General features: G+C 44.9%; 1 protein-coding gene across 1 annotated transcript; it reads right to left on the bottom strand.

Annotated features, from left to right (window-relative positions):
* Positions 1-11,833: 11,833 nt before the first annotated feature.
* On the bottom strand, positions 11,834-27,243 carry PARD6B (par-6 family cell polarity regulator beta). Its single transcript, XM_090286566.1, has 3 exons — positions 27,115-27,243; positions 22,188-22,410; positions 11,834-14,887 (listed from the first exon to the last, which is right to left on the bottom strand). Exons 1-3 carry the CDS (start codon positions 27,178-27,180, stop codon positions 14,058-14,060), a joined length of 1,119 nt encoding a protein of 372 aa, XP_090142692.1. The 5' UTR covers positions 27,181-27,243; the 3' UTR covers positions 11,834-14,057.
* Positions 27,244-27,516: the final 273 nt, after the last annotated feature.

Genomic DNA, 27,516 nt, shown 5'->3' with positions numbered 1-27,516 from the left:
CCCCACCTCATTGTCCCGCCGTCCCCACACCTTGGGGACACCGTGGCGCAGGCAGCGAGCCCGAGGCCCGGAATGCAGCCGTCCTAGGCCGCGCCCTGCCCAAACCAGTTTGAACCAGCTGTGGGGATGGAGCCGTGGCGGTCCCCACGAGCTCCCCCTGGCGCCCAAGCCCAGCTCGGAGCTGCTGCTCCGGCCTCCGGCCTCCGGCTCCAGAGGCGTCCAAGAGTGCGGGCTGGGGGCAGGGTGGGGGGGGGGGGGTGCCAGGGACCGCCAGGCCCTCCAGGCCCCCGGGAGCCCTGGTAGTGCCCAGCTGGGCCCCGAGGTCACATACCCTTCCACCCCCGTGCGATCTGGCTTCACCTCCTGCTGCAAAATGGTGGCCTGTCTGTGTCCCCTCAAGGTCAGTTCCCCGGCTCAGGCCTCAGGCACACAAGGTTCTAGCTGAGCGATGGCTCCTGAGCTCCGCGGCACATTAGAAACTCCTGCGAGACTTCCAGAAAATAATGATACCCAGACCCCACCCCAGAGACTGCGTTAGTTGGTCTGGGGTGTGGCTTTGGTTTGGGGAGCTTTACAAGATCCCGCAGGCGCTTCTAACCTGCATTGTCCCTGTGCCGGGCACCCTGTGGTCCTTGGGCTTCTGCCTTGGTCTTCGTGGCTAATGTGTCCCGAGCGCTTACTACGTGCCAGGCCCTGTTCTCAACTCTTCACATCCATGGCTGCGTTGACATGCCACCATACCTGCGAGGTGTGATGTCCATTTTACAGCGAGGCTCGACCGCCTGGCCAGGATCATAACTAGTAAGTGGGAAAGTCAGGACTTGAACTGGCGCAATCTGATTACAGACCCACGTCCTCACCCGTGGCCGCCTCCCGAGCCCCAGCCTGGCCTATTGGAGAAGCCCTACACAGCCCGCTCTTCAGTGCCCTCCCAAAGCACCTTCTGGTCGTCTTCCTTCTGTCCCATAATTCTTCAGCGGCTCCCCAGTGCCCACTCGGTGAAGTTCAAAGGCCTGGTCCTACCTTGCCAATATGTTTCACACTGCTTTTCTCTTCGAACCCTAAATTGCGAATGGGGGGCCCAGTGAGAGAGGCACGAATGGCGAGGGGCCTCGCTCTGGGGCTGGCACCTGGGTCAGAGGGTCTCCTCGCCTTGAGGGCCCTGGGCTCTGGCTTGCCTCTCCCGAGTCCTGGCCCAGCCATGTAGCCTTCATGAGCCACATGAATGTATTTATCATTTGAATAACCAATCTTGTAAAATGTAAAGGACAGTTGGGGAGCAAGGAGAGGATTTGCTCTCTAGATACTAAAATGTATTTTAAAACTTCAGTACTCAAAACGGTAGGAACTGGTTCCAAAGTAGACAAACAGATCAACAAATCAGAATGATTTGGCCAAAACAAACTCAAGAGCATTAGAGAAATTGGTAAGTGAGAAAGTAGTCGTATCCAGTATATTACACTAGAACAATTAATGGAGCATTAAAAAAAATAAAAGAAACAGACATCTTACTTTTACCTGAAGGCTAAATAATTTTCTGATGGATTAAATATTTAAATATAAAGACATTGTAAAAGTATAGTACTTAGGATAAACTCTGGGTAAAGATATATAGAATTTTGAGAGGGACACTATTAGAGAAAAGAATAAAGGATTTTACTATAGAAAATAAATTCCTACACAATAAACAGAAATGCTGATGATGCACATATTAAGAAACAAAGGACTAATTAGGAAACGTGATAGCCATAAGTTGACTTCCTTAATATATAAAACACTTTGATGTATTAAAAGACCGATCTCTCAATTTTTAAAATGTGCAAAGGACTCAAATAGAGAAGCTAATGAAAGAAGAAATACAATAAACAATAAAAAACATTTTCAAACTAATAAAGATATGCAAAGTAAAATCATGACATTGCCTCCCCCCTCCCCATTAAATAGGCAGAGTCTAAAAGTAAAACGTTTGCTGGTTTGGAGGGGAAATGACTCACACGTACCCCTGGTAAGGATGTAAACTAGAACCTTTGCAGAAGGAAATGGGATTCCAAAAAAATGAATGTGCTATGACCTAATGATTCCTCTTTAGGAATGCATCCTAAGGAAATAATTGAGCAAAGTATAAAAGGACATATTTACAAAGCTGTTCACCACAGCGCTGTGCATGATCATGAAGAAAAAGGAAATGGTTAATGGCAGGGAGGGGATGTTAGAAAATGCTGATTCGTCCATGCAAGGACACAATGGAACCATGGCACATGGTACAGAGCGAAGACATTCCCGAGACGCTGTCCTCTGAAGAAAGCAAACTTCAGAATAATTTACGTGGACGGTACAATCCTGTTTTCATCCAAATACACATTAGGTAACATCAGTATGCGCGTGAACCAAGAAGCATAAGAGTGGTTATCTCTGAATAGTGATTTTTGGGGGTGATTTTTTAAATTTATTTTGAGAGAGAGGGGAAGGGAGAAAGAGAGGGAGAGAAGCATCAACATAAGAGAGAAACATCCATTGGTTGCCTCTCACGCGCCCCCAACTGGGGACCTGGCCCGAAACCCAGGCATGTGCCCTGACCGGAAGTCAAACCGGTGACCTTTCGGTTTGCAGGCAGCAGCCCGCTTTTCATCAGCAACATTTATATACACAAATATTTTTCTCCTTCCTGAGTATGTCTCTGAAGCTCAGAGTAAACCCTAAAGCCCAGAAACGAATACACACACACACACACACACACACACATATACATACATATATACACACAAATATATACACACGTTTGCCTACAGTTTTTACTTTTGTTGCCTGTTGATGGAAACAACACTGAGGAAGAAGTACTTCAACAGGAAAACATGGAAACAGCCTCAGGAAAAAAGAGGAAAAACAAGCACAGCGTCACTTTGCCAAGGAGACGTGGTGGTTCGATGTTCTGAGAAGCTCTAATTGCGAGCGAACCTCTGGGCCGGAAGCGGGCATCAGCTTAGGGATAAATTATGTACGACCGCTGTTAAATATTTTATCCATCCTTAACCAGTGTTTGTCCTGCCGTCGCTATAAGAGGAAAGAAAGAACGTACCCGCCTCCTAAGCATCATCAATCTTGTCATTGTTCCTTCGCCCTAAATGGCCACAAATGTTCTAACCCAAACCCTTCTAACGAGGAAAAACCAGCCATGACTAAAGTAAGGGATCAACTTGACAAGCTGAACGTAAACGTCACGCTTTGAGGAAGGGAGAGCAAGGCATCTCATCTCTGGCATCAAATTTGTCATCCGTCAAAATCATGAACCTGTTGCTCTGCTTAGCACGTTGTTTTACAAACGAACATTGGTGGGTTCTTGGTGCTTCCCTGGCAGAGGGCTTCTGTGTCCCCCTGGTACCCACGCAGCAAGTGGGAAAGGACAGCGAGGATATCTGAGGAGCTGTCAGGAGCTGATGTGGCCCATTCAGCCTGGCGCCATTTGGCCACCTTCCCAGCCACTCTGCCTCCTCCCCTGGCCCTGTCTGCTGGGCTGTTGGAGGCACATGCCAGCCCCACCGGGCACGGGACCTGGGAACACCTGCCAGGGTGCGTGCCCCGGGGGTAGAGAAAGGGCAGCTCACTAGAAGAGCCCTCATGAGTCACCACTGAATCAGTTTTATTGCAAAGGTCTTACCGTTGCCTTCCACAGGGGGCTGAAAAGTTATTACAATAGCTTTTTTTTTTTTTAGATTTGCTTGGAATCATTTTTCAAGTATTGTCTGGCATTAATTTCACATTCAGGCGGACTGGATTTGCGCGCGCGTGTGTGTACATGTATGTGTGAACTCATATACCCAATGTACAGTCAATTAGTTAAAAGTTGTGTGTATGTGCCTTGACCAGTGTAGCTCAGTTGAGCATTATTCTGTGGAGCAAAGGGTCACCAGTTCAATTCCCAGGCAGGGTACGTGCCTGGGTTGTGGGCCAGATCCCCAATTGGGGCCTAAGAGCCATCACACACTGATATTTCTCTCCCTCCTTCCCCCCTCCTTTCCCCTCTCTCTAAAAATAAATAAATAAAACCTTTACACAGAGAAAAAGTTGTGTGTATGTGTTTTTAAGCCAAGAAGACTTTGCCACATTTTTCTGCTTTACCAGATAGAAATTCAAAGAAATGAAATCTGCCTTCTTTGTAAGTCACCCCATGTGGATTGTGGCTCCCGAGAGTGACCGGCTGGAGATTCTTTCTGATTCCAGGGGATCCCGGGGTTCGTCGCTGGCCACCCGAGGAGCCACACAGCCCGGGATTGCTTTCTCATGCGTTCACGGTCACTGCCAGGATTGCAGGCCCACATTCTAACACCCTTGCCTTTGAGCTCCCTTGACCCATGCTCCGCAGGAATTTACCGAGTTAATGATTGAGTTTCTGAGTCACTAAGCCTACAGAGTTTTGCCTGAGTCACCTGGGTGCACACCCGAGACAGCAGCTGAGGGCCCCTGGAAACGTTAGAGAAAACCTGCTGTGCCACTTGCAACTTACCATAGACTTAAGGCTGGCGCGCGGGCAGGGCAGCGAGCCTGGGAACGGAGCGCCAACGTCCTATCGGCTCGGCGCTGGTTTCATCTGAGCGCAGCCTGCTCCAGGCCTTAGTCAGAAACAATGCCGTGAATGCGGCTTCCTTGTCGTCGGGTGCATTGCTAGGAGACGGACTGGAACAGGAACGCTACACTGATACCATCTGTGGGTTGTACTATGAGTCCAGCTCCAGCCTTTCCCCTCCTTTTTTTTTTTTTTTGGCAGATAAGCCAGCACAAAAAATCCAGCCTGGAGTTTTCAGAGCCTTACTGTCTGCACACCTATAATGATTTGTTGGGGGGGGGGGGGGGGGGAGTCACGGTGTTACAACCAAAGTGCAATTCCGATGTCAGAGTCTACCGATTTAGGAAGTGGGATCCTCTGCCCAGGGGGCTCCTGGAGCCTGAAGCTGACTTTGGCCAAGAGAGTTGACCATACAATATGCGCCAGATGAGTACGTGAAGGCTTTCCATACGTCTTTACAAGTTCTAGAAGAAAGTGTAAGTTCTGCTGACGGTGAAGGAGAAACGCAGAAAAGCAAGCTGGGTTTGAGAACCCCCTCAAACTTTCAGGGGCGTGGGAAATTGCGTTCAAACGCACCGAGCTGGACCCCTTCAGCTGGGATTCTGTTCAGTGGAACCAAGGCAGGGCCTGAGAGTCTGCATTTCCAACACGTACCCAGGTGCTATGATCTGGGACAACCCTGTGGAGCCACACTGGGTTAGGAGACTGCCTCGGCCAGTCCCTTTGGGGCTCAGTTGTCTCCCAGAAAAATGAACGGAAGAGCCCACATTCACTGATCACTTATTCATCCTTGGGCCCTGTCCTAACCACTTTGTACACATCACCTGCGCGGTCCTCACAGCCACCTTTGAGGGGCAGGTTTCCCAGTGGGGGAAGGCGAGCCACTGGCAGTCCGTGGTCCCGGAGCCTCTGAGACCCGGGTGGCAAACCGGCAGCCTGCAGGCCAGCTGCGGCCAGCGGAGCCGTTCGGTCTGTCTCATGAGTCGTTCTGAAGATCAGGATGGTCCACCCAGTCTCATACGGTAATTAATCTAGGACGAAGGGGGTAAGACCATGTGAGGGGGAACGACAGTGTCTTCAATAAGTGGTGTGGGAAAACCTGGACAGATACATGCAAACAATGAAAGTGGACCACTTTCTTACGCCGTAGACAAAAGTCAACTCAAAATGAGTTAAAGACTTAAACATAAGACCTGACATCATAAAACCCCTAAAAGAAAATACAGGCAGTAAACTTTTTGACATTGGTCTTAGCAGTTTTTTGGGTATCTATCTCCTTGGGCAAAGGCAACAAAAGCAAAAATAAACAAATGGGACTACCTCAAACTAAAAAGCTTTTGCACAGCAAAGGAAACCATCGACAAGACAAAGAGGCGACTGAATGGAAAAAAATATTTGTAAATGTTATATGCAATAAGGGGTTAATACACAAAACACACAAAGAACTCATACAACTCAAAATAAAACAAACACACAAGCGATCAAATTCAAAAATGTGCAGAGGACCTCAACAGATATTTTTCCAAAGAAGACACACAGATGGCCAACAGACACATGGAAAGATGCTCAGCATCACGAATCATCAGGGACATGCACATCAAAGCCACAATGAGATAGCACGTCACCTATTAGAATGGCTATGAACAAAAAGTCACAAATAAGCATTGCAGAGGATGTGGAGAAAGGGGGACTCTCGCGCACTGTGGATGGGATTGTAAATTAGTGCAGCCGCTGTGGAAACCAGTACGGCAATGCCTCAAAAAATTAAAAATAGAACTACCATATGATCTAGCAATTCCACTCCTGGGTATATAACCAAAAAGTAATTAAAATAGTATGAAAGATATATGCACCCCTATGTTCATTGCAGCATTATTTATAATAGCCAAGATCTGACAGCAACCTAGGTATTGGTTGACACATGAATGGATAAAGAAGATATGGTACATATATACAATGGAATATTTTTTAGCCCTAAAAAGAATGATATCTTGCCATTTGCAACAGCCTGGATGAACCTAGAAAGCATTATGTTAAGTGAACTAAGGAGGACAGAAAAAGAGAAATACTATGTGATTTCACTTATACGGGGAGTCTAAAAACAAACAAAGGAAGCAGAACGAAACAGAAACAAACTCAGAGATACAGAGAACAAACTGACGGTGGCCAGGGGGGTGGCGGCCGAGGGGCCAGGCAGGAAAGGGGAAGGGGCTGAAGAGATACCAACTTCCAGTTATAAAATGAGTCATGGGGATGAAAAGTACAGCCCAGGGGATAGAGTCAGTAGTCACTAGTACAGGGACAGATGATGGGTCCTAGACTCATTGTGGCAATCACTTTGTAAGGTATATACATGTCGAATCACGATGTTATACATCTGAAACTAATATAATGTTGTATGCCAACTATAGTTGAAAATAAAATTTAAACATTAAAAAACAATCAGACTGTTTCATGTGAAATTCTGGATTTCTGACACCTTCTGAAAAGCTCAAAGAGCTCACAGCACCAGGCCTGCACATACCCAAATGGCAACAATGGGATGTAGCTGCCTGCTGGGAAGAGAGACAGACAGACAGACAGAGAGGCAGACTCTGGGTTACCAGCTTCACCTATCCTGCCCACTTTGGCATCTTAGAAATTTGAATTGGCTCATTGCTCTAAGACCTATGACTCTCATCTCTATAATTCAAAAGTAATAACATTTGAACCTTCTGCCATTTAAGATAGCAGATTCTATTGGATTTCTATATTCTTTATATATTAGATTTGTATCAGATCTAGTTGTTAAATAAAATCAACATAAACAATACCTGAAAACACAGGTTCAAGTGTTATTACTATGAAATTTAAAGCTTTTTTTTCAAATCCAGAACATTGTCACCTTCACCATTTTCCTTTGATAGAGGACGGCTGTTTTCTCCTTTTTTTCCATAGCGCTTTCTGCTTTTAACGCTCTCCTTATGAAAACTCTGTACCCAAACAAAGCTGCAAGTGATAACCACTGTGTTGACTTCCTCGGGGTCCTTCCTTTCTCTGTGGTGACAGCACCTTGGGTCCCTGATTCACCTTTGGGGAACCGCCCCTGGCCAACCCAGTCCTGATTCAGGCCCGTGGCCCTGACAGGTCCAGGACAGCCGGCTCTGAGGCTTTGGCTGTGATCAGTTGGGAAGGGAGGCTCCCTTCTGGGTGAATTGTTAGGATGGTGGACCCCTGGCTGGACCCCCGGCTGGTGTGGCTCCGTGGACTGAGCGTTGGCCTGCGAACCGAAAGGTCACTGGTTAGATTCCTGGGTTGTGTGATGTCTCTCTCACACATCCACGTTTCTTTCCCTCTCTTTCTCCCTCCCACTCCTCTCTCTAAAAATAAATTAATAAAATCTTTTATAAAAACGACAGAATGCACACTGAGTTGCTCGAGGCCATTCTTGTCACCACAAGCAGATAATGTGCCAGAGAAAAGCAAAGCAAAAAACAGGGCGATTTTAGCCCATGCTGTAAAACACAGGAGCCGCCAGCCTCGGGGGGCCTTAGCCATGTCTCAGGCATGCAGCAGCCTCATGTGAGCGCGTGGCTCCTGTGTGCACTGAGCAAACGCAGGGCATTCCCGTCCGCGCCAAGTTCTACCAGACGCAGTTCTAGCCCCGACTCTTCCGCTACGTGAGCCGATACACCCTTCTCATTGATGCAATGGGAGCTGGAGTTACTCACAATCCCAAGAACCCAGTTAGCACTAAGAATGTAACCATGCACACGAGCATGCTTCGCGTGGGGGTTTTCCTTCAGCGCCAGAAAAATAAGCATGGGGTCCAGAAATGCAATCACGCAAACGACATTGAAAGAATACTCACGCCGTTTCACCGTTTTTTCTCTCGTTTCTTCGGTTAGAAAACGATGGAAGATGGAGAACAGATTCTGGTGGTTGTCAGCATAAGAATAATTAGAATAATGGACAACACATAAAATGACAGGACAGTTTTTCCCCACCGGAAAGTGTTTAACGTCCACAATACGGACATAATGCGACAAGGGAGACATAACGTCATGCAGGTACTATTCTGGCCCAAAACACGTAACTTGAATCTAACGATTAGGAAACAAACTCAAATTGATGGGCAGCCTACAAAACAATTTGTCTTTACCTTTCAAAAATGTCGACATTATGGAAGATAAAAGAAAGCGGAGGAATGATTCCAGATTAAAGGGGACTCTCCATGTGATACTTGACTCTGGACTGGATCCTGGATCAAGGGAAACACTTCTGTAAAGGACATTCTGGGGACAAGTGGTGAGACCCTAGTATAGCTTATACACGTTAAATTTTTTAAATTTGATAGCAGAACCACGGTTGTATAATAAAATGTATAAAAGGAATGTCCTTAGAAAGTACAAGTTTGTCTTTAGGGGGTTAAGGGACTATGATCATTTCTGCAGCCAATTCTCAAGTGTTCCAGGAAAAAATAGATAAAGCAAATGTGGGTATGACTTGGGTGAGGGGTCTAAACAGTACTTTTCATGCAGCTCTTTTCTAGCTTTGATTATTGCAAAATAGAAAAGCAAGCTTCTTCCCCACCTTAGGGAAAAAAAAATACTCCTAGTATTTTTCCGTGGCAAATCTACCAAGTGGAGAGCAAAGTGCTTCAAATGTGTTTTTCAAATAGAGCCTCCTAAAAGTGTTTGGATGTTTAAACAGTTTTATTTATTTTTAAGGTATTTATTTATATTTATTTATTTAGAGGGAGGAAGGGGAGCAAGAGAGAAACATGAATCGGTTGCTTTCCATGTGCGCCCTAACTGGGGATCAAACCTGCAGCCGAGGCGTGGGCCCTGACCAGGGACCAAACCCCCAGCATTTTGGTGTATGGGACAATGCTCCAACCAATAGCCCTGGCTAGAGCTATTTTTAAACATTTTTTAAAAATGGGATAGAAAATCAGAGTATTCTTCATGTAGTATTTGCTTTGTGAAACTTTCAATTATACATGTGTATATATGTACACACACATATACACACATACACATACCTATGCATTAGATCACAGGGGTCAATGCATTTCTTATTGTGGATTCCAGTTGCAAAAACATGTTGGAAAGCCATTCTGCTACAGTATCTTTAATAGGGTGCTCCACATTACAATTTACCTGAGACCGCTCATTTGTACCCGTTGTCATGGCATGAAAGCAAACCCCTTTTCTCAAAAGTTTAGATGATAAATTACAGTCGTCACCCTTATTTTAAGCCTATTTAATTCCTTTTTATAACAAAACAATATGCATAAGTATGTTTGGTGGCCAAAATAGGATTTTAGCCTTTTTTCTAAAGAATGACTTCACATATGGTTTGTGTGATTAAAATTTTAAAAAATTTTTTCTTTACTAACACTGTATTAAATAATGTTTTTATCCATCCCTTGGGATTAGAGTGATGATCATTATAATAAACTAGAAAATAGTGGTTTTCTATTATATGGAGAACACTGGTTTTGGTATAAATACCATTTCCAAGAGTTATTTAAACTGAAAAAACATCTGCCCTTGTATGATGTGGCTCAGTCGATTGAGTGCCAGCCTGCAAACCAAAAGGTTGCTGGTTCAATTCCCAATCAGGGCACATGCCTGACTTGAGGGCCAGGTCCCCAACTGGGAGCATGCAAGAGGCAACCAATTGATGTATCTCTTGCACATTGATGTTTCTCTCCTTTTCTTTTCCCCTCTCTTCCTCTAAAAGTAAGTAAAATCCTTTAAGAAAAATAAAATGAAAAAACATCTAAACATAGCTTGTAAAGAAAATATGAACGCCACTGAAATGTACTATTAATTTATAAAATACACATCAAATGTTGCGAAGTAACTAGGATAAACAGTAGCTTTAAAAATATTGCCTAAGTCTTGTTTTTTAGGGAACAACTTGGTAGGCTAGTACATACCGAGGACTTTTAAACTATGAAATCTAACAGATTAATTTCCTATTTACCTTCCGGTAGCCGGTCAGACATCCACCCAATTACAGCACTTAACTAGCGCATTAGTGAACTTACTGCAGCCGGGAGGCACAACTTGGTGCCCAGCCTGCAGGTGACAGCCACCATCACTGAGGGACACGCTGCATGTAACAAGTCACATCAACAATGCCAATGTCTTCTAAGTCCCTCCCAAACCTGGTCAGGAGCGCTCACCTGCCAAAGGCAGTGACATGCACACCCCTACAGTGCATTAGCCACAAGCAAACCTTCCATCCGTACCCCCCTGGAGGTGGGAAAGGCAAAGCACATAGCCCACTGCTCACCACGAATTCGAGCGCCTTAAGGTAGGTACACAGTCAGAGGGGCTAGCTTTTCCTTGTAAAGCTCTGTGACTTCAGGATCAAATTTTATCCTTTTCCCAGGTCGGAAACTTGAAAGCAACGGGGATATTAAGATACAAACAGCGTCAGGGGCACATCTTGGGGTGAAATGGGTGTTTTCGCACACGATTGCTTCGTGGACCCCAAAACCGAGACAAATACCAAGTGCTGGGTGCAGCACGTGTACCCACCTGTGACGTGAGGAGGTGTATGAACAGGATGTTGAATTGTTACTCGAGGGTTTTCAATCTGTTTTTAACTGGGGGAAGGAATCAGGATTATTACCCTTCACACTGGTTAGCAGGAGTCTGTGCAGAGATCAACTAAGCCAAGGACAGGGTGACTAATTTGGGATTAGAAACAAGTCTGTTTCAGCTCAGGACTTTTACATTTTCCAGTATAAATGGAATTCAATCCGTACAGGGTGGCAATAAAAAGTAAAACGAAGTGCATTTGAGTTGCAGAAGATAAACTGCCACGTTACAAACTACCTTTGTCTTGTTTCAAATAATCTGAACCTAAATGGTAACTCTGGATGGATGATCATGCACGATTTATCACATGATCAGCATTAACTGCATTTTCAATGCTACCTTCCAGTCTACACGTGCATACATGATCGTAGTGGATGTACATACAATGTGGTGTTTATCATTTAAAAATTAGAAGTTAAGGGAGTCAGGACCTTGCTTTAACTTACACAATGGGTGCTAGGTAAATAACTGTCGGGTGACTTTTCATATATTTGCAAACAAGAAAATAGCCTTTATACAAGTCTATCTTTATTTGTAAAAAATAATATACAACTAAAGCTAATTTGATTTTTAAAATCAAAGTTCAGTTAATGATAATGTACATTTTATAATAAAATTGTAGTAAAATACTGATATTTGATAGTTTAAACAAAGTATCATCCATGTAAAAATCATGTTGTCGTTATGTAAAATTTAATTAGAAAATTCATAGTTCACAAAAAGTACATACATTTTGTTGATAGCACATGAGAACATTATCATAAATTTACTTAAAGGTACAGAACAAAATTCACAGTTAAGCTTGACATTCAGTACTAGAAAATTTTGTGCTGAATCCACTGATATTTTTGTTAATGATGATACACTTGAAATAATTCATACCACAGATGAATCGACATTTTACTGTATAACCAAGACCTAATGGTTTTACACTACGTCTAGTAATCAATTATTTTACCAGTAAGTGAGCTCTAGTTGAAAACACCACTGACGAAACAGAACGCACTAGCAGCTTGGACTCCCACTTCATGAATACCACACACAGAACTGGTCTGTATCTTACAGGTAAAATTTGTACAAAAAGTCAAGCCCTGAAGTATTTTCCCCCACGAGAGAAGTTCCGATGTTAAAACTTTGTTTAAAAAGAGAGAGAGAGAGAGAGAGAGAGAGAGAGAGAGAGAGAGAGAGAGAGAGAGAGAGGTAGTGTGTGAAAGTATTTTTACTTAAAATGCTGCGCCCCTGGCACTGCTTTATCAATGAAATTTAACCTTATACATACGATCGCTGTTTTGCCATTCAAGAGTCAAAGTGATAAAACTCACAGAATGTTACAGCTAGAGCGCCACTAAAAAGGTTGGTGGTGGTATCTAAGTGGAAGAACTTCAGTGAATTCAATAAAAAGTACATGGTATTACATAGTGTTGTGCAGTTAATAGTTTATAGTGATAATATGTTTAGTGGTAATATGAACAAAATACATGGAAGTATTCTGGGTCAAGTGATCTTCATTTAATCAAGACTTTACTTCTTCATATATTATGACCATATAAAGAAAATACCCTTCAAAACGGAGTCATTGGATTCTTCATTGTTTTAATAGCACACCATTGTTACAAGGCTATCCACACTAGCCCTACCATAAAATTAATAAATAACTCTGAGAGTAAGATCCGTAAGTACATAAGGGAACTTACGTACTTCATACTAGTCTTCGTCTCTATATACAAGCGTACTGTAGTGTTACGCACACCGCACGGGGAGATCAGGCAAGGGGTGTGAGTTAGCAGCCTTACTCTTAATTTGTTCTAAGTGGATGCACTGGAAAGTAATAAATATCCCCATAAAATTAATAGTGATAAACTCTACCTGTCAAAGGTGAATACTATATCATTTTCATAAAGTGTAGGCAGTGTTCCTAGAAATCCCATGAAGGAAAGCCCAAATTGTTCATATAAAAAGTGCACAAGTTTGTCCTGTGTGTAAAAATCTCTTAATCTGGGTGCATTTTTTAATTCAAAATGATTCGTCCTACTCAAATACATGAAAAGAGTATACAAAAAGCACACCAACAAAACACACACACACAAACAACAAAAGGGATGACTTCCAGTGGGGCTGGGAATGAGGACGAGAAAGGCTAAGAGGAGGCTGAGGTTAAGGAGGAGTCTCGCGTACGCCCCGAGCTGCCGGAACTGCCGGCTCCAACATAAAGTTACCCCCACACGGAATAAGTTTGAGTGTGAAAGCTCTAGGACGGACAGGCGTGACCTTGACCAACTGTTAAAGAGTTTCTTAATTCAGGAACATAGTTTCGATGCCTTATAACATAGGAAGCAACTCCTAAAAACAGTCAATCGGTTTGATTTCTTAGAAATTAGGGAGGGAAAGCACTTGAAAAAAAATTGTTAAAATTAGCAACAGAGGAAAAATATTAAAAAATCAAAATAAAATACAGGGAAGATAGGAGCTGAGGTCCCCAAGGTACCAAAAGATAGACTCGGACTTTTTCACATTAGAAGTAGAAATATATATGTAAAGGAAAAGTTAACTGGGCTCCGTACAGCAGGTTAAATACGCAACCACTTCAAATGGAAATGATCTAGTCCTCTCTCACAGTTCTGAGAATGTGCTCTACCTTCCAGTTCTCCGTAGACAAAATAGCAAAAGCATGTAATTGCATTAGCAAAGGCCCCTTTGATTTAGACTTAAATTCACCTCTGACGCACCAAAGTTTATATTAGCAATTACCAAACTACTATTTTAATAACCTTTTAAGCTTGCAACATTATTTTTCCTCATGCGTATTCCGGGTCACTGGTTCAGAGGTATATATGCTTCCGACTCGCCAAGTTGACAGGTCCCCATGGCATCCTCGCTCAGAAAACATTCAGTCAGTGGTTTCATAGTGTTATGATTGTTCCGTCTTCTTCTAAGAGTTTTTGATCTGGAACACGGGTTTCAAATTCAGTGTTTGTGCCACTTGCAACGGGGGTTAAGCTCACTTCATTAGAAGGAATGAAACCATTCTGTCCAGACTCCAAACTGAGTTCTATTTGCGTTAACGATTCCAGGCTCTCCGTGGCAGGAACGGCTTTAGGAATCTGCTGCGGGACTCCATTATCTTCAATAACAATGTCATCTTCGTCGCTGTCTTCGTCCTCTGGCTCAAAGCTGGGTTCCACCTGCTGCGGGTAGCCAAGAAGGCTGTTATCAGTGGACTGGCCGGAGCTGCCGGAGGTCCGACTGTTCCTGACAACGTTGTTCCTCTGGTTTGCTGGCCTCACTGTTATGATGAGGTTGCGGCTGTTTGCGATCATCATGTCTGTGACTTGATCCAGACTCTTCCCTGAAACTTCTATGCCATTAACTTCTAAAACTTCATCATTAACAGCTAACAGTCCTGTGCTCTGAGCCAGACCTCCCGGGACAAGCCTGGATATAAAGATCCCTGGGACCTTCTCTAAGCCGTGCGGTGTTACCCTGACACTGGAGCCGTCCCGGATGTAGAACCCTAGGGGTTTCTCGGTTCCATATTTGTAGAGACGAACCCTACGATGCGTTTCCGGGAGAATATCCACGTCTATAATAGAAGACACGGGTCTGAAGTCCTGGGGCATACTGATGACTATATGTGGCTTTTTTCTGTGGTTGTCAGGACGCAACACATTGGTTAAAACATTCTTCTTCTTTATTAATGTGTCTGTACCAAAGGCACTGTAGTCTGCTTCTTCTGTTTAAAAAAAAATAAAAGTAATTATAGAAATGCTGTGAAACACCCATTTATCTACAGTTGAATCTGTACAGAAAGGATAACTTAAATGTATTTGGTACATAAACCACACTAGTTAAATATTAGCTTATCCTAATCAGATCAAAATGTAGTGCAGAAGACCTGCTATATCAGAAAGAACCACTAGGTGGCCCTCTCAAGTACACATAAAATCACTGACTGTTCAAGCTAAATTGGATAAAGCTCAGTAACACACAACATAAGTATGGCAGTGAAATTCTGGTAAGTCTTGCAAACACATTCTTAAACAAGTTAGTTAAAATACATTTTGCCCCGTTTAATGACACAGCTGCTCTTCACTACAGTGAGTTTTTCTTCATGTCAGTAGGCATTTGCTAGTCATGTTTTTTAGGTAAAAATCTCCCCATTTTTAAATGCTGACACCAGTTAAACAACAACAATATTGAAGCTCAATCACATCGGGGGTTGAATTCATTCTTCAAGCCAACAATGTAAAATCTCTGATGCAAACTAAGGGAACACCTAAAACCTGACACTCCTCAACTGCATTGCTGAAGGAAGACTGTCTCCAAGCAAAGCATCTCATCAGAGAATGAGAGGAGGAACCGGACATGAAATTAACAGCAGGCACAGAAGTTGAAATCACGTTTCAAAAATAACTGGAATGCGGATAAAACTAAAAAATGACAAAAGCCCCCCCTCACCACCACCCAGAACTAGTTCAAGTCCTGGTGTCACACAACTGCGACAGGTAAGAGTGACGTCACCATTCGCGCCGGGCTTCAGTTTTATTCTCTCCTGAACGCTCACCCACTCCTTTATTGATAACTATTGTCACCTTTATAAACAAAGACGATAAGGGGACAAGATAAGGTACAGGGAAAAGACCTGACCCAAGTGTTCCTTCTGGGCCAATATGCAACACACTCACACAATGAATGGGAAGCATCGGCCGCGGGTCTGAGTCGGGAGGACTTCAGTATTTTTTTTTCATCCTACTTGAACATCCTTCAAAAGTTAGTTTCAGAGAAATGTACAAGACTGAGGTGAGGGTACTTAATTTTTTGGGCATTTCCTCCTCCCAGGGATAATTCTGTCTCATTTATAGACAAAGTATTCATACTGGGTTCTTACAGAGGCAGAAACTGATTTAGAATTTGGTTTTGGAATAAAGCCATTGTCACAAGAATCTTCTGAGCAAAATTTGGCCAAAAATCTAACAGCAATTATCTTCTAAATGTGCTTTTTCAAAATTATGTATTTCCATTTTAAAACAATCAATTTGAGAAGCCCACACATAATAAATAGAAGGACAATTCCAGACCCTACAAACTGACAACAAAATTAAGCTGCCTATACACCTACTCATGGGAAACCTGACCAAAAAAGCCCTGAATCTGCATAATTCGGTACCACATCCAGACTCTGTTTGAATGCTCCCTGCTAAATTCTCAAAAGCAATATGCCCCCGTACAAAGGCACCTTTGTTCTCCCATCTAGCTAATCAGTTTCCAGCCACTGGGAAAAAATATTTGGCAGGAAGCCAGAGGTGCAGGGTGTTAAAAGTGTAAAGGTGAATGTCCACATGGAACAGTTCGCTTTCTACCTGAGAATGTCCGTAAAAGCACTGACCTCAGAACGCGAGGCTAGGTCTGGGAACTCGGTTCATAGAAACCTGCCACTCATGCAGACCCGGGCTTACGCAACGGCGCGTGACTCAGGCTCGCACCGCAACGCCTCGCTCTCCCCGAGCCGGCTGCCCAGCTGACGGGACCGGACCAGGATCCAAGCAATGCCTCGCTTCTTCCCACACAAGAAGCTCCTGTGCTTTTACTCCCAGGGCCTCCCTTGGAATCTCTTACTCCTTAAACATTAATTCTGAAAAGCCCGGTTCTCTCATTCCTCAGCTCACAGAGCCCGAAGTTACAGATTCAGAGGGAGGCGTGAGGGTCCACTAGTGAGTGGCAGACACAGATACAAGAAATAAATGCCCATAGTGGGTACAAAGCAAATCTGGGGGGGGAAAGCTGTATATAAACCCATCCGCATCCTTGTACAGTAACAAAACAGGAATAGCTCATGGTCCAGGCATCAAGAAAGTTCAAGATTGTGACCCACCTGAAGTTTCGTAGGAAGACAGGGAAGAATGAAATGGTTTTGAAGTTGCTCTAATCCAGGGGTTAAGGAGTTATACCGTAAATATTTCAGGCGCTGCAGACCACACAGCTTCTGTTGCAAGGGCAGCCATAGGCAGTCCATCCAGGAAGGAACGTGGCTGCGCTCCAAGAAAACTTTATTTACAAAACAGCCAGCAAGCCTTGGTTTGCCAACCCTGGTTCTAATCCAAAATGGTTAAATAAAATAGATCTGGGAATGTCACTCAAAGCAGGATTCAGCCCTGGCTGCTGTGGCTCAGTCGGCTGGAGCACCATCCTGTACACCAAAAGGTCACAGGCCCAATTCCCCGTCGGGGCACATACCCAGGCTGCGGTTCGATCCCTGGTCAGGGCATGTATGAGGAGCAACCAATTGATGTTTCTCTCTCACATTGATGTTTCTCTCTCTCTCTCTCGCTAAAAGCAATGGAAAAATGTCCTCAGGTGAGGAATTTTTAAAGAAGTAATATTCGAGGTTTGCAGATCCCTTCACTTCCTAGTAAGAAGAATCAATCCCCAAACATTTAAGCAGCGCCTTGTATACGGCCAAATGCTGTGTCTGTGCCGCAGAGCCAGTGAACACAGATAAGGTGCCTGCTTTCATGGCGCTGACAGCCTAAGCGAGGAGATGGCAAGGAATCATTTCAAATAATTAAACGATCGCAGAGGCGCCAAGAGCTGTGATGTACACGGGGCCATGCAAACATGTCCAGGGCACCGAGCCTGGGTCACAGGGTAGGCTAGGCTTCTCCAGGACAGTGAGGGTCACGCTGAGACCGGGAAGAAGAGCAGCTCATGGGGCAGAAGGGTGGGAAGAACACAATGAATAAAGAGGAGAGCAGAATGGGGCAAAGGAGTCCAATGTACAGTCACGCGTAACAACGGGGACATGTCCTAAGAAACGCGTCGTTAGATGATCTCCTTGTGCGCACCTCAGAGTGACGTACACAGACCTCGGTGGTAAGAGCCACTGCACACCGAGGCTCTACACCTGCACCGCAGGGTGCTGCACAGAGCTCCGTGGGGTCACACCCAGCGTGCTGGGCAGGACACCACAAAGGGCTCACTGCTCACAGCAACCTTGTGTGTCAATGACTAGAAAGAGGCATCTATAAAGTGATGATGGAGCGCACAGCAGAGCATGTTACTGCCGTGATCAGGTACTAAGCGCTGTGCCTGCCTGCACGTGCTGCCCCGGCAGAGGGCTGGCCACGCAGCAGGTCTGTCGCCACGAACACGTGGAGCACGTGAGGCACGCGTCACTAGGCGATAGGAATTTTTCAGCCCTATTATTCTAATGGGATCACCCTATATGCGGGTGGGTCTGTTGACAGAAACCTCATTATCTGGCCCGGGACTGTAGGGAGGTTAAAGGGCGGGCAGGGAGGGAGGGAGGAGGAGGAGGAGGAGGAGGAGCAGGAGGAGGAGGAGGAGGAGCAGGAGGTGGAGTCCAGAGCCAGGTCGGAGGCAGCCTCGACCAACAGGGCCTCCAGGAAAGTGTTAAGGATTACTGACTTCAGCCCACGAGCAATAAGGAAAAAACCAAGGATTTCGGTTTCCCCCTAAAGCTCACTGAGGCCATCAGCTGGAGAAGGGCCCTGAGGGGAGACAGGGGCTGCTGCAGTGATTTCGGGTGGTGCCTGGCCTGGAGCAGGGGCGGCAGGTAAGAGGAAAGTACACTTGAAAAATAATAACACAGTTTTAATTTTTTAATAGGCTTGGTGACTAAAAAATAAATCTATGTCAAAGGTGGTCCCCAGGTTTCTGTCATGAAAACTGGTGTCATATCTTGAGATGCTACTCCACAAATTTCTTTTTATTGTATTTAATTTTTAATTTCTGGGGCCATATCTTTTATTAACCTTTTTTTTAAAGTTTACTATTAAAATGTATATCCCTTAAACCATTTCTAAATTAAATCCTGATTCCCTCAAATATAACCTTAAGATACACCTACCAAATAACGCCCACTGCCCAGTCTAGTTATGAGAGATCATTCAGGCACCTGCCTGCCAGTCCCCAGTGTCTGGGCCGCAATGCATGTCCTAAATGAGATGATGTTTAACGCAAGGCCCTTCTCATGTGTCCAACAGACTCCTCTGAATAAATCCAAGATGTAAACCTATTTGTCTAATGTCATACAAGAACAGGTGGCGATACGGCAAGAAGCTGTGGCGCGCACACTCTGATCAGATCTGGCGAGGAGTCTGTGCGGAGCAGTGGACCCCAGACTTGGCTGCTCATCAGGGCCGGCCGTGACGTTTTTTTTAAGAATACACATCTCCCTGGCCGTCTTCCAAACCCTCGGGAATAACTGAGTATTTTTTTCAGGTTCAGCCTTTGAATATTTTCTCATATTGTCTGCCGCGTAATAAAAACCTAAACAACGCGAGTTGGAAATCTCTATTCTGTACCTTCCCTTCCCCTCTCTCAAATAAATAAGGATACTCTAGACTCCAGTGGGGGTGGGGGCTGGCAGAAGACCTGGGAATCCTCTCTGTGAAAATAACTTTTAAGATATCAGGTTTTTGGTTTGGGTTTTGCTTCCATGATAACAGCCCTGGAAATAGAGCATGGGTTTTTTCTTCCAACAAATTATTATAAAACATTAAACTTTTCGGCACTATCTTCAAGTTCAGGATATTAAGTAGCTTATGGGTTCAATCATGAGCTTTTTTACTTCAAAGAAACTCTGAATTCCAGGTCTTCAGAGGGTAGGTAATCAGCTAAAGGCGGGAGGGTGTGGCCCCTGAGCCTGGCGGTCAGAAGAGGCCCCTCGGAGGTACGTGAGCTAAGAGCTGAAGGAGGAGGCTGGAGGGGAACCTTCCTTAGAGGGAAAAGCGGGTGCAACAGCAGAGGCAGCCACTGAGGCGGGGTGGGGGGGGGGGCTTTGATGCAGGAGTGGGGGACAGGGGACGAGGACCTTGTGAAGGCCACGCCAGGAAGGAGCTCACTTGATGCAACGAAGAGCCAGTGCAGGGTTTCAGGCAGGAATGTGTGAACCAAATTAATGTTCTTGGTCTGTCTGTTTGTCTAAGTCATGTTTTGTATTAAATTTATATTAAAAAAAAAATCTCCGTTGAATGGACCGTCTATTTCTAATCTGAACTCTAAAGACTATTAATTGTACTGGACGTTTACCTCTACAACATAGAAAAGTTTTGTTCACACAGAAACATTTAAAAAGGAAATAGCAGAAGAAAACTGCCCTTACAAGATGTTAAGATTAATTAATTAATCCGGAGATCATGTAAATGTTACAATTCCAGTAACAAAAACACATGGTGGTATAATCCAACTAAATCTAGAAGATAATTTTGTCAGATGGCAGTATTTTAAAAATAGTCATTCTACATTTGAATACGCATTTGAAAGAGCAACAAAAGTTTTAATGAAAATTACAACTGCCAGCAAGGAAGGCCTGCTCTTCAACAATAATTATTTAAATTATGCTGCTCAAAACGACAAATCCCACTCAGACGTTTTGCCCTCTCCTCTCTTGCCCTCTCCTGCAGCCTCTTCTCCTTTTAACATTCTACACTAGCTTTCCAAGGGTCCACCCTTGGCCTTCATTTACTAGCTCTAATTTCTTACATGAATATGGTTGAAGCTCACCAGCCAGATAAGCTTTTTCTGCCCTAAAACCAATTTTCTCCCTAAGTCCATCCCTCTTCCATATTCCGCAGCTCTCTCCCGTTCACCCCAACAGCCAGATTAATCTTCTGATATAATACTCTGGTTGTACCACACCCATTATCTAAAAAATTCATCTCAGGGGTTCTTAAGGAAAATTAATTGTTTGTTAGTATTATGTAAACAGTTGAGTGATCCAGACACAAATTACCCTTGGCAGTTTATTATGTTGGTGGACTTTAGTTCCTCCAAACCCAGGAAAGCTAAGATACATAATCAGTGGAATTTAAAAGCCCTGGGAGTGGCTCAGTGCTTATCAACTGACTGGCAAGAAAGTTCCATCTCCAAGGGTAATCCCTACCCATTCTCTGGTTTCCTGGGTTGGTTTACAAACACTGCAAGGCTTTCATCATCCCACCAACATGGGCCTGCTGCTCCTTCCTGCTGGCTTCCTAACCCTCTTCATTTACCAAAGACAAGGGAAAAAATGGCACACACCCTGCCCATCTGCAGAAAGATGGACACACACACACACACACACACACACAAGGGAGGCCGTAACGTTATTAAAAAAAAAAAAAAAGTTTAGGACTCAAAATACATTGGAAAATGCTTGCCACATGGAGTGGTTATTTCAAATGTTCTTTTTGCAAGACTAATATGAATGTTTATGTTCCTCCAAAATAATGAATTGCTATCTAATTTTTCAGATAATTAACTAATTTTACGTCTGTGAAAAATATCCTAAAAGGGAAAGAAAATGTTCCCTGGATGCCTGCCTACTACATGCCAGGGCACTGTGCTTAGCCCTTTTAATCTCCCTAGCCAATCTATGAGATAATATGTTTGTTCTGTAGGAAACGACATTGAGAGCCAGGAAGGACAAGTAACTCTCCTTTAGGTATGTATTAAGTAGTAAATACAGCACTTGAAAGGTGGCTGCCACCAAAAAACTGGGATGTTTCTGACTCCAAAGTCCTACTCTTTCTACCACAGCTTTCTGAATGGACAAAATTTCACTCAATAAAGTGAAGATGCAATAAATTCCTAATTTCTACTTTAAAAAATATCTAAGAGGATTATAATTGATTAAAAACACACATTTTTGTCCTGGCTGGTGTGGCTCAGTGAATTGAGTGCTGGCCTGCAAACCCAAAGGTCGCGGTTCGATTCCCAGTCAGGGCACGTGCCCGGGATGCAGGCCAGGTCCCAGTTGGGGGCGCACGAGAGGCAGACAATCAATGTATCTCTCGCACATCAACGTTTCACTCTCTTTCTCCCTCCCTTTCCCTCTAAAAATAAATAAACAAAATCTTAAAATATTAAAAACACAAATTTTCTAAAGTACACTTAGTGAAGTACAAAGATAATCATCAAACCAATAATATCAAAAATATTTTAAACCCTCTTGTTACTCACACTGATGAGACTCACACAAAATGTCCATTCATTCTATTTTGAAAACAGTTATTGTAAACAGTGGTACTTACCCTTTTTTTGTATAAAAATCCTAAGCAGTGGATTGGCCGTTGAAACAGCTTTGTGGTAATTATCGTCATTATTTATAGGTAGTAAGTCCCCGTGGATGTCTGCATAGCCTACTAAAACGTCAACATTGGGGATCTTATGAACGTGTTGCAGTAATCCATAAAACTCCTCAAATTTTCCTGGTTTTGATCTTTCCAGTGAAAAACGACGAAATTCAGCTCCGAACTACAAATATAATAAACGTATTAATTAAAAAAGTAACAGGACTGAATTTTAAAATGCACGCCACAGAAAAATTATCAGGCATATTCATTCCCTTAACAATGAAGATCGTTCCCGTGACAGCCTATCGTCAGAAACCTAGTTATCTGGAGCTAAAACAGCACAAGGCACCGGAATGTGCCTTCCTGATGCTGCATCTCTGAAGATGCAGGCTCACGTCAATCCTGGGGCCCCTGGGGCCCCCGGGCCTTACTGGGGACTGTCCGGCAAAGCGCCTCGCCCCCAACCCTGTCTGCAGCCCAGACCGCGACGGCGGAGCTGTCCTCACTCGGGCCACGGGGTAAGGAGACGGGGCCAAGTCTTTATCGTAACTGTTAACAAGACGCATCTCAGCTCCCTCCCCCCAAAAAGAAATTGCGACTTCCCAAGAGGTGGCAAGAATGAACAGAAACACGTCCAAAAAGGACTAGGAGCTCCTTGGCATTTAAAGTATGACAGAAATGGAGGTATTTTGTATAAGAAACAGGTCTAGAGATAAGCATCTTCCCTAGGTTAATACTGTAGAAAAGCTTTATTACTACATCCAATGCGTGTCCTACAACTACCCAATTAGCACGAGAAGTGTTTACACACTTGGCACAGCGCGACACCCTGGGGACTGAAAGGCTCGGGCCTGCGCGAGCTCCCCAATTAGCGGATAAAGAGAATAATTACATCAGAGAGGTATGCGGGGATCCTGGCACCGCACCGGGGAGGACACACCGTTGCCGCCAGGCCCACCATTTACCGTCCCAGTTCTGAGTCTCAGGCCTGCTTCCCTCCTCGAGGACGGCACCTGTTCCCCAAGCGCCGGGTTAGTCAGTGGCCCTACTCAGCACGAAGGACTGAGACTGCACCTAGCCCGTGAAAAGCAGGATCCACGGGACTTAGCATGCGACCAGCATGGCATTTCCCCGGATGTGGGGACCTAAGAAAGGGTCATCGGCCTTCCTCAAAAAAAGAGTACCAGCCACTGAAGTCTGGGAAATACTATGTAACTATAATCACACTCTTGGGGATCACTGTGGAGACCAGATATTAAAAACTCAGTTAAGTCCTGAGGTTGATTAAAATAAATATTTTGAAACGAATGTTTGCCAAATGTGCTTGACACAGGACTCATTTTTTCTCTACATAGTTATTATTAGTAAGAAATATTAATGCACCACTAATACAGCCATAAGCATCTTGCAGTAAAGCCCCTTTCAGAATAGTCTGAGGCTACAAATGTGTCAATTCATTTTCCCAAGGGCCCCACGGGTATCTGGCATTACAGCTCTTACTCTATGGAGTAAGAGCTAATACCTGTGCTATTCACAAGTTTTACATTAAAACTCACTGAAACCACCTCTTACCTCTAATAAATAATTAAAAGTTTCCAAAACACATTCCTGAATCACAAACACTACACTTGTCAAGAAAAGAAGGTGACTCACACCTAGGACTCGCAAAAAGTTTAGTCACACCTTCTCATGTCAGAGTAAATAAAAACTCGCAACACCCTTCATATCAGTTAGTCTTATGATGTTATCAAAAGTCATAGTTTCTCCTTCATTTTTTTAAACTCTGATATCACAACATAAGGTTCCAAGTGCTCTCTGATTCATCCAGGGTTTATCGCTTCCCCTGATACAGCAATGGGAGTAACATCTAATAACTAAACATTTCAGGGCTTCGGTGTTCTTGCTGAAGCTTTGGATGAAAACTCTGCTGAACATTTTTTTCCTCTTGCTTCAGTGTTATGATAAAAACAATGGAAAACTGTATGGCTCCACAGTAGATGTCCCCTTTTGCAAATGTTAGCAGAAAATAAAGAGAAATTGTTATGCTTCTTGCATCAAAACAATAGGATTAAGAGACTTGTTACTGCATAAGGAAAAATACTAAGACAGAGATAAAATTAAAACTAGTCAACTATTTACTATGTAAACTACGTACAACTTTTTTAGTCTAGTTTGTCCTGATCACCCAGAATGTGGGTCAACACCCTCTCCTACAATCTATGGGTACATTCTAGAAATGCAAACTTAATTTTAATATACTGTTTGTCCATAAATAATAAGTAGGAAATGTACAGCTCAGAGACTGTTCCAAGGTTATTAAAGGACAACACCTTGATAATTGATTAAGGACTTTCTCAACTCTGGTGAAACAGGAAGATAAATCAGTTACCAAACAAGTCACGGGATAGCTGGTATCACAATTTAACTATAGTTATATTTGCATTATCCACTACTCTACTTGTACCATTTTTCCCTTCTGTGAGCAAAGATGATACAGCTGACATTGTTTTCTATGCAGAAGAAAAAGGGATTCTGAGATGTGGATCTGCATATCATGTCGTCGTGGTTACAACCTAACTTCTTAGCCATCACTTTTGTAAAAAGCTGTGACCACTAAAGCAGTGAAAAAGGACATATTGTTTCAGATTTCTGTCCAAATATTTTTAAATGGCAAAGATACCAAGTGTTTCATTTACTCCATTAAAAATAAATGTATCACCCTGGCTGGTGTGGCTCAGTGGATTGGGTGCCGGCCTGCGAACCAAAGGGTCGCTGGTTCGATTCCCAGTCAGGGCACATGCGTGGGTTGTGGGCCAGGTCCCCAGTGGGCGGGGGGGCGGTGCGAGAGGTAACCGCACATTGATGTTTCTCTCCCTCTCTTTCCCTCTAAATAAATAAATAAATAAATGTACCAACCCCATATATTTGAAACACAGACACACTGGAAACAGTACCTACACTGTGCCCGTCTGCCTATTTATCAACAGCTAGAATAACGGGGGTGACGCTTCATTCCCTGCAGGCTCTCAGAATGCCTTGATTCTGTTTAAGAGACAGGGGTCACTAAAAGTGCAGTATGGCAGGTCGGATATATAATACAGGTCAGACAGAAGTATGGGAAAGATTCACCCATCAACTGACAGGAGAGCAGAAAGCCTGAAATTCCAGTCCCCAAGTGCTGAAGGGTTCCTCGTCCAAGAGATAAATTACTGCTTGGTTGTATTTATCAGTGTACCCAGGATTCCTACTTATTTTCTCCCTATGATTAAAGAGAAATTAAAGACTTGCTACCAAGATTAGGACCACAGACTGAATTTTAAGATCATGCAATAGCCTGTTTTTCTTTTCGCAACCTCCACTCCCACAAAACCAAGCCAGATTTATAACAAATGCCACTAGAAGATTCCGCCACTGTACTGCCAGAAGGAAAGTCCTCTATTATATTTTGAATAACCTTAACCCTTGTTCCAAGCATGTCCCTTTGATTTGCTACGGCAGTTCCATGGGGGACACAGGGAACAGTGTATACCTTAAATTGCTTTGATTACGTTTCCATTCTTTAATTAAACAGAACGGTTTCTGAAACTAGTGCCTGTTCTGATACATGAGTTAAGTTGCAGATAACATTGTAAAACGATGTTAAAAAATGAATTGCACACATTCTTGATCAGATGATCTCAAGTCACAAAACTTACAGAACTCCTGTTTATCAACTCTAGATAATAAAAACCATTCTACCCTCAGGCTCCAGGAAGCCTTCCTTACCCTACTTCACTTGCATTCTAAGCAGCCTTGCATTCGGCGTTTCATTATTTTTGAAGTCGACAGGCTTTTCCTTTCTCCTACTCTCTCGTGTGTGTTTTGGTCTCCCCGGCTCTATTTTCCATGTTCTCAGGCCCCAGCCAGCGTCCTCTCTTCTGCATTCTATACGGCCTAGAAGTTAACTCTGTAAAAAGGCTCTCAGGTTTTGCCACAAAAGCAGAGCCTGGAGAAGTCATAACCTTTCTAAGCCTCTGTCTTCTCAGAGAATGACACCGGATTACCTAAGGTCCTTCTGGCTCTTCAGTTCCTGAAATCCTTGCTGAAAAGGTTCCCGAGGTTGTCGATCCCCTTCCTCTTCCAGCTCAACCCCTCCCGCGAGAGCATTCCCCGACTAATCCCTGCCCACCGCTCAGGGGGCCTGGCAGTGGAGGAGTCCGCCGGGCACCGAAGGAACGGCCCGCAGGCTGGCATGCCGTGGGTCGGGCCCGAAAACACTTGATGAGAAGAGTCGCAGGCTGGAATGAAAAGGGCATCCCCACTCAAACTGTAAAGTGCTACTCCAACGAAAGGTGATAGTGCTCATTTCACAGATTCAATGCATACCAGCGGCGGTGCCAGGAAAACCCCTAGCAGGAGGCGAGGCGAACTTTCCCAGGGGCTCCAGGGCACCGGGGCGCTCTCCTCACCCCTCGATGCAGCCCTGAACCACAGAAGGGGGTCGCATTTTGTGACCACGGGTGTCCCAAATAAATACCTTTCGCTCCCAGGCCAGGAGGTAAGAGTTCCCCCCAATGTTGTTAAGCCACTCCGCGTTCCAACGGCTTGGGTGTACCTTGGCCCTTACTCCCATCCCAGAACACGAAGGGGAAGGAAGGGACGCGCTCAAGGGCTCCCCTGGTCTCCTGCCTACCTGGGCCGGGGGCAGGCACAAGGCCCTCCCCTCCTACCCTTCCCGGCAAGTTTACTGCCCCCCGTCTCTAGCCTCCAAATGCCACTACCGCGCGCCCCGCTGCCGCAGACGCCGGGGCAGCTCCGCAGGCCGGCCCCGGCCAGCCCCCGGCCTTCCCCAGGCCCCCGCGCTCCCATCAGGCCGGCCGCTCCGCCCAGGCAGGGCCCCGCGCACCTTGCTCTTCACCTCCATGGTGCCCAGGCAGCCGCTGCCCGCCCCGTGTCGGTGGCTGCGGTTCATGCTGAGGCCGGGCCCCGCGGCGGCCTCTTCCAGCCGGGCCGCCCCCGGGGAGCGCGGGGAGAGGGTGCGCGGCCAGAGGGCTCCGGACGTGGCTGCGGCCCGGGAGCCTCCTCGCAGGCACCTGCAGAGGGGCGGCCGCGGCTCGGGGCTCCGCGCAGAGCTCTGCTCAGTTGGCTCCTTACGCGGCGAGAACGAGGGTCCGACTGGCCGCGCGACGGGCGGGGACGCGATTCCCTCCCTCCGGGCCTCCGGGGCACCCGCGAAGCAGGAGGCGGAGGAGAAGAAGGAGGAGGGGGGCGGAGCAGAGGCGACAGGAGCCGCAGCCTCGCGCTCGGC

This window comes from Furipterus horrens, unplaced genomic scaffold (genome assembly GCF_987537825.1).
Source record: "Furipterus horrens unplaced genomic scaffold, mFurHor1.1.pri manual_scaffold_8, whole genome shotgun sequence".
Lineage (NCBI taxonomy): Eukaryota > Metazoa > Chordata > Mammalia > Chiroptera > Furipteridae > Furipterus > Furipterus horrens.
The sequence above is the reverse complement of the archived record's forward strand: the minus strand, read 5'-3'. Positions and strand labels throughout refer to the sequence as shown.

Excerpts from the sequence above, each read along its gene's own strand:
- PARD6B (XM_090286566.1), bottom strand. The coding sequence starts at position 27,180 with ATGAACCGCAGCCACCGACACGGGGCGGGCAGCGGCTGCCTGGGCACC. Across the intron at positions 22,411-27,114 it reads CCATGGAGGTGAAGAGCAAG|TTCGGAGCTGAATTTCGTCG; the intron begins GTGCGCGGGGCC and ends TTATATTTGTAG. Across the intron at positions 14,888-22,187 it reads GATTTTTATACAAAAAAAGG|AAGAAGCAGACTACAGTGCC; the intron begins GTAAGTACCACT and ends TTTTTTAAACAG.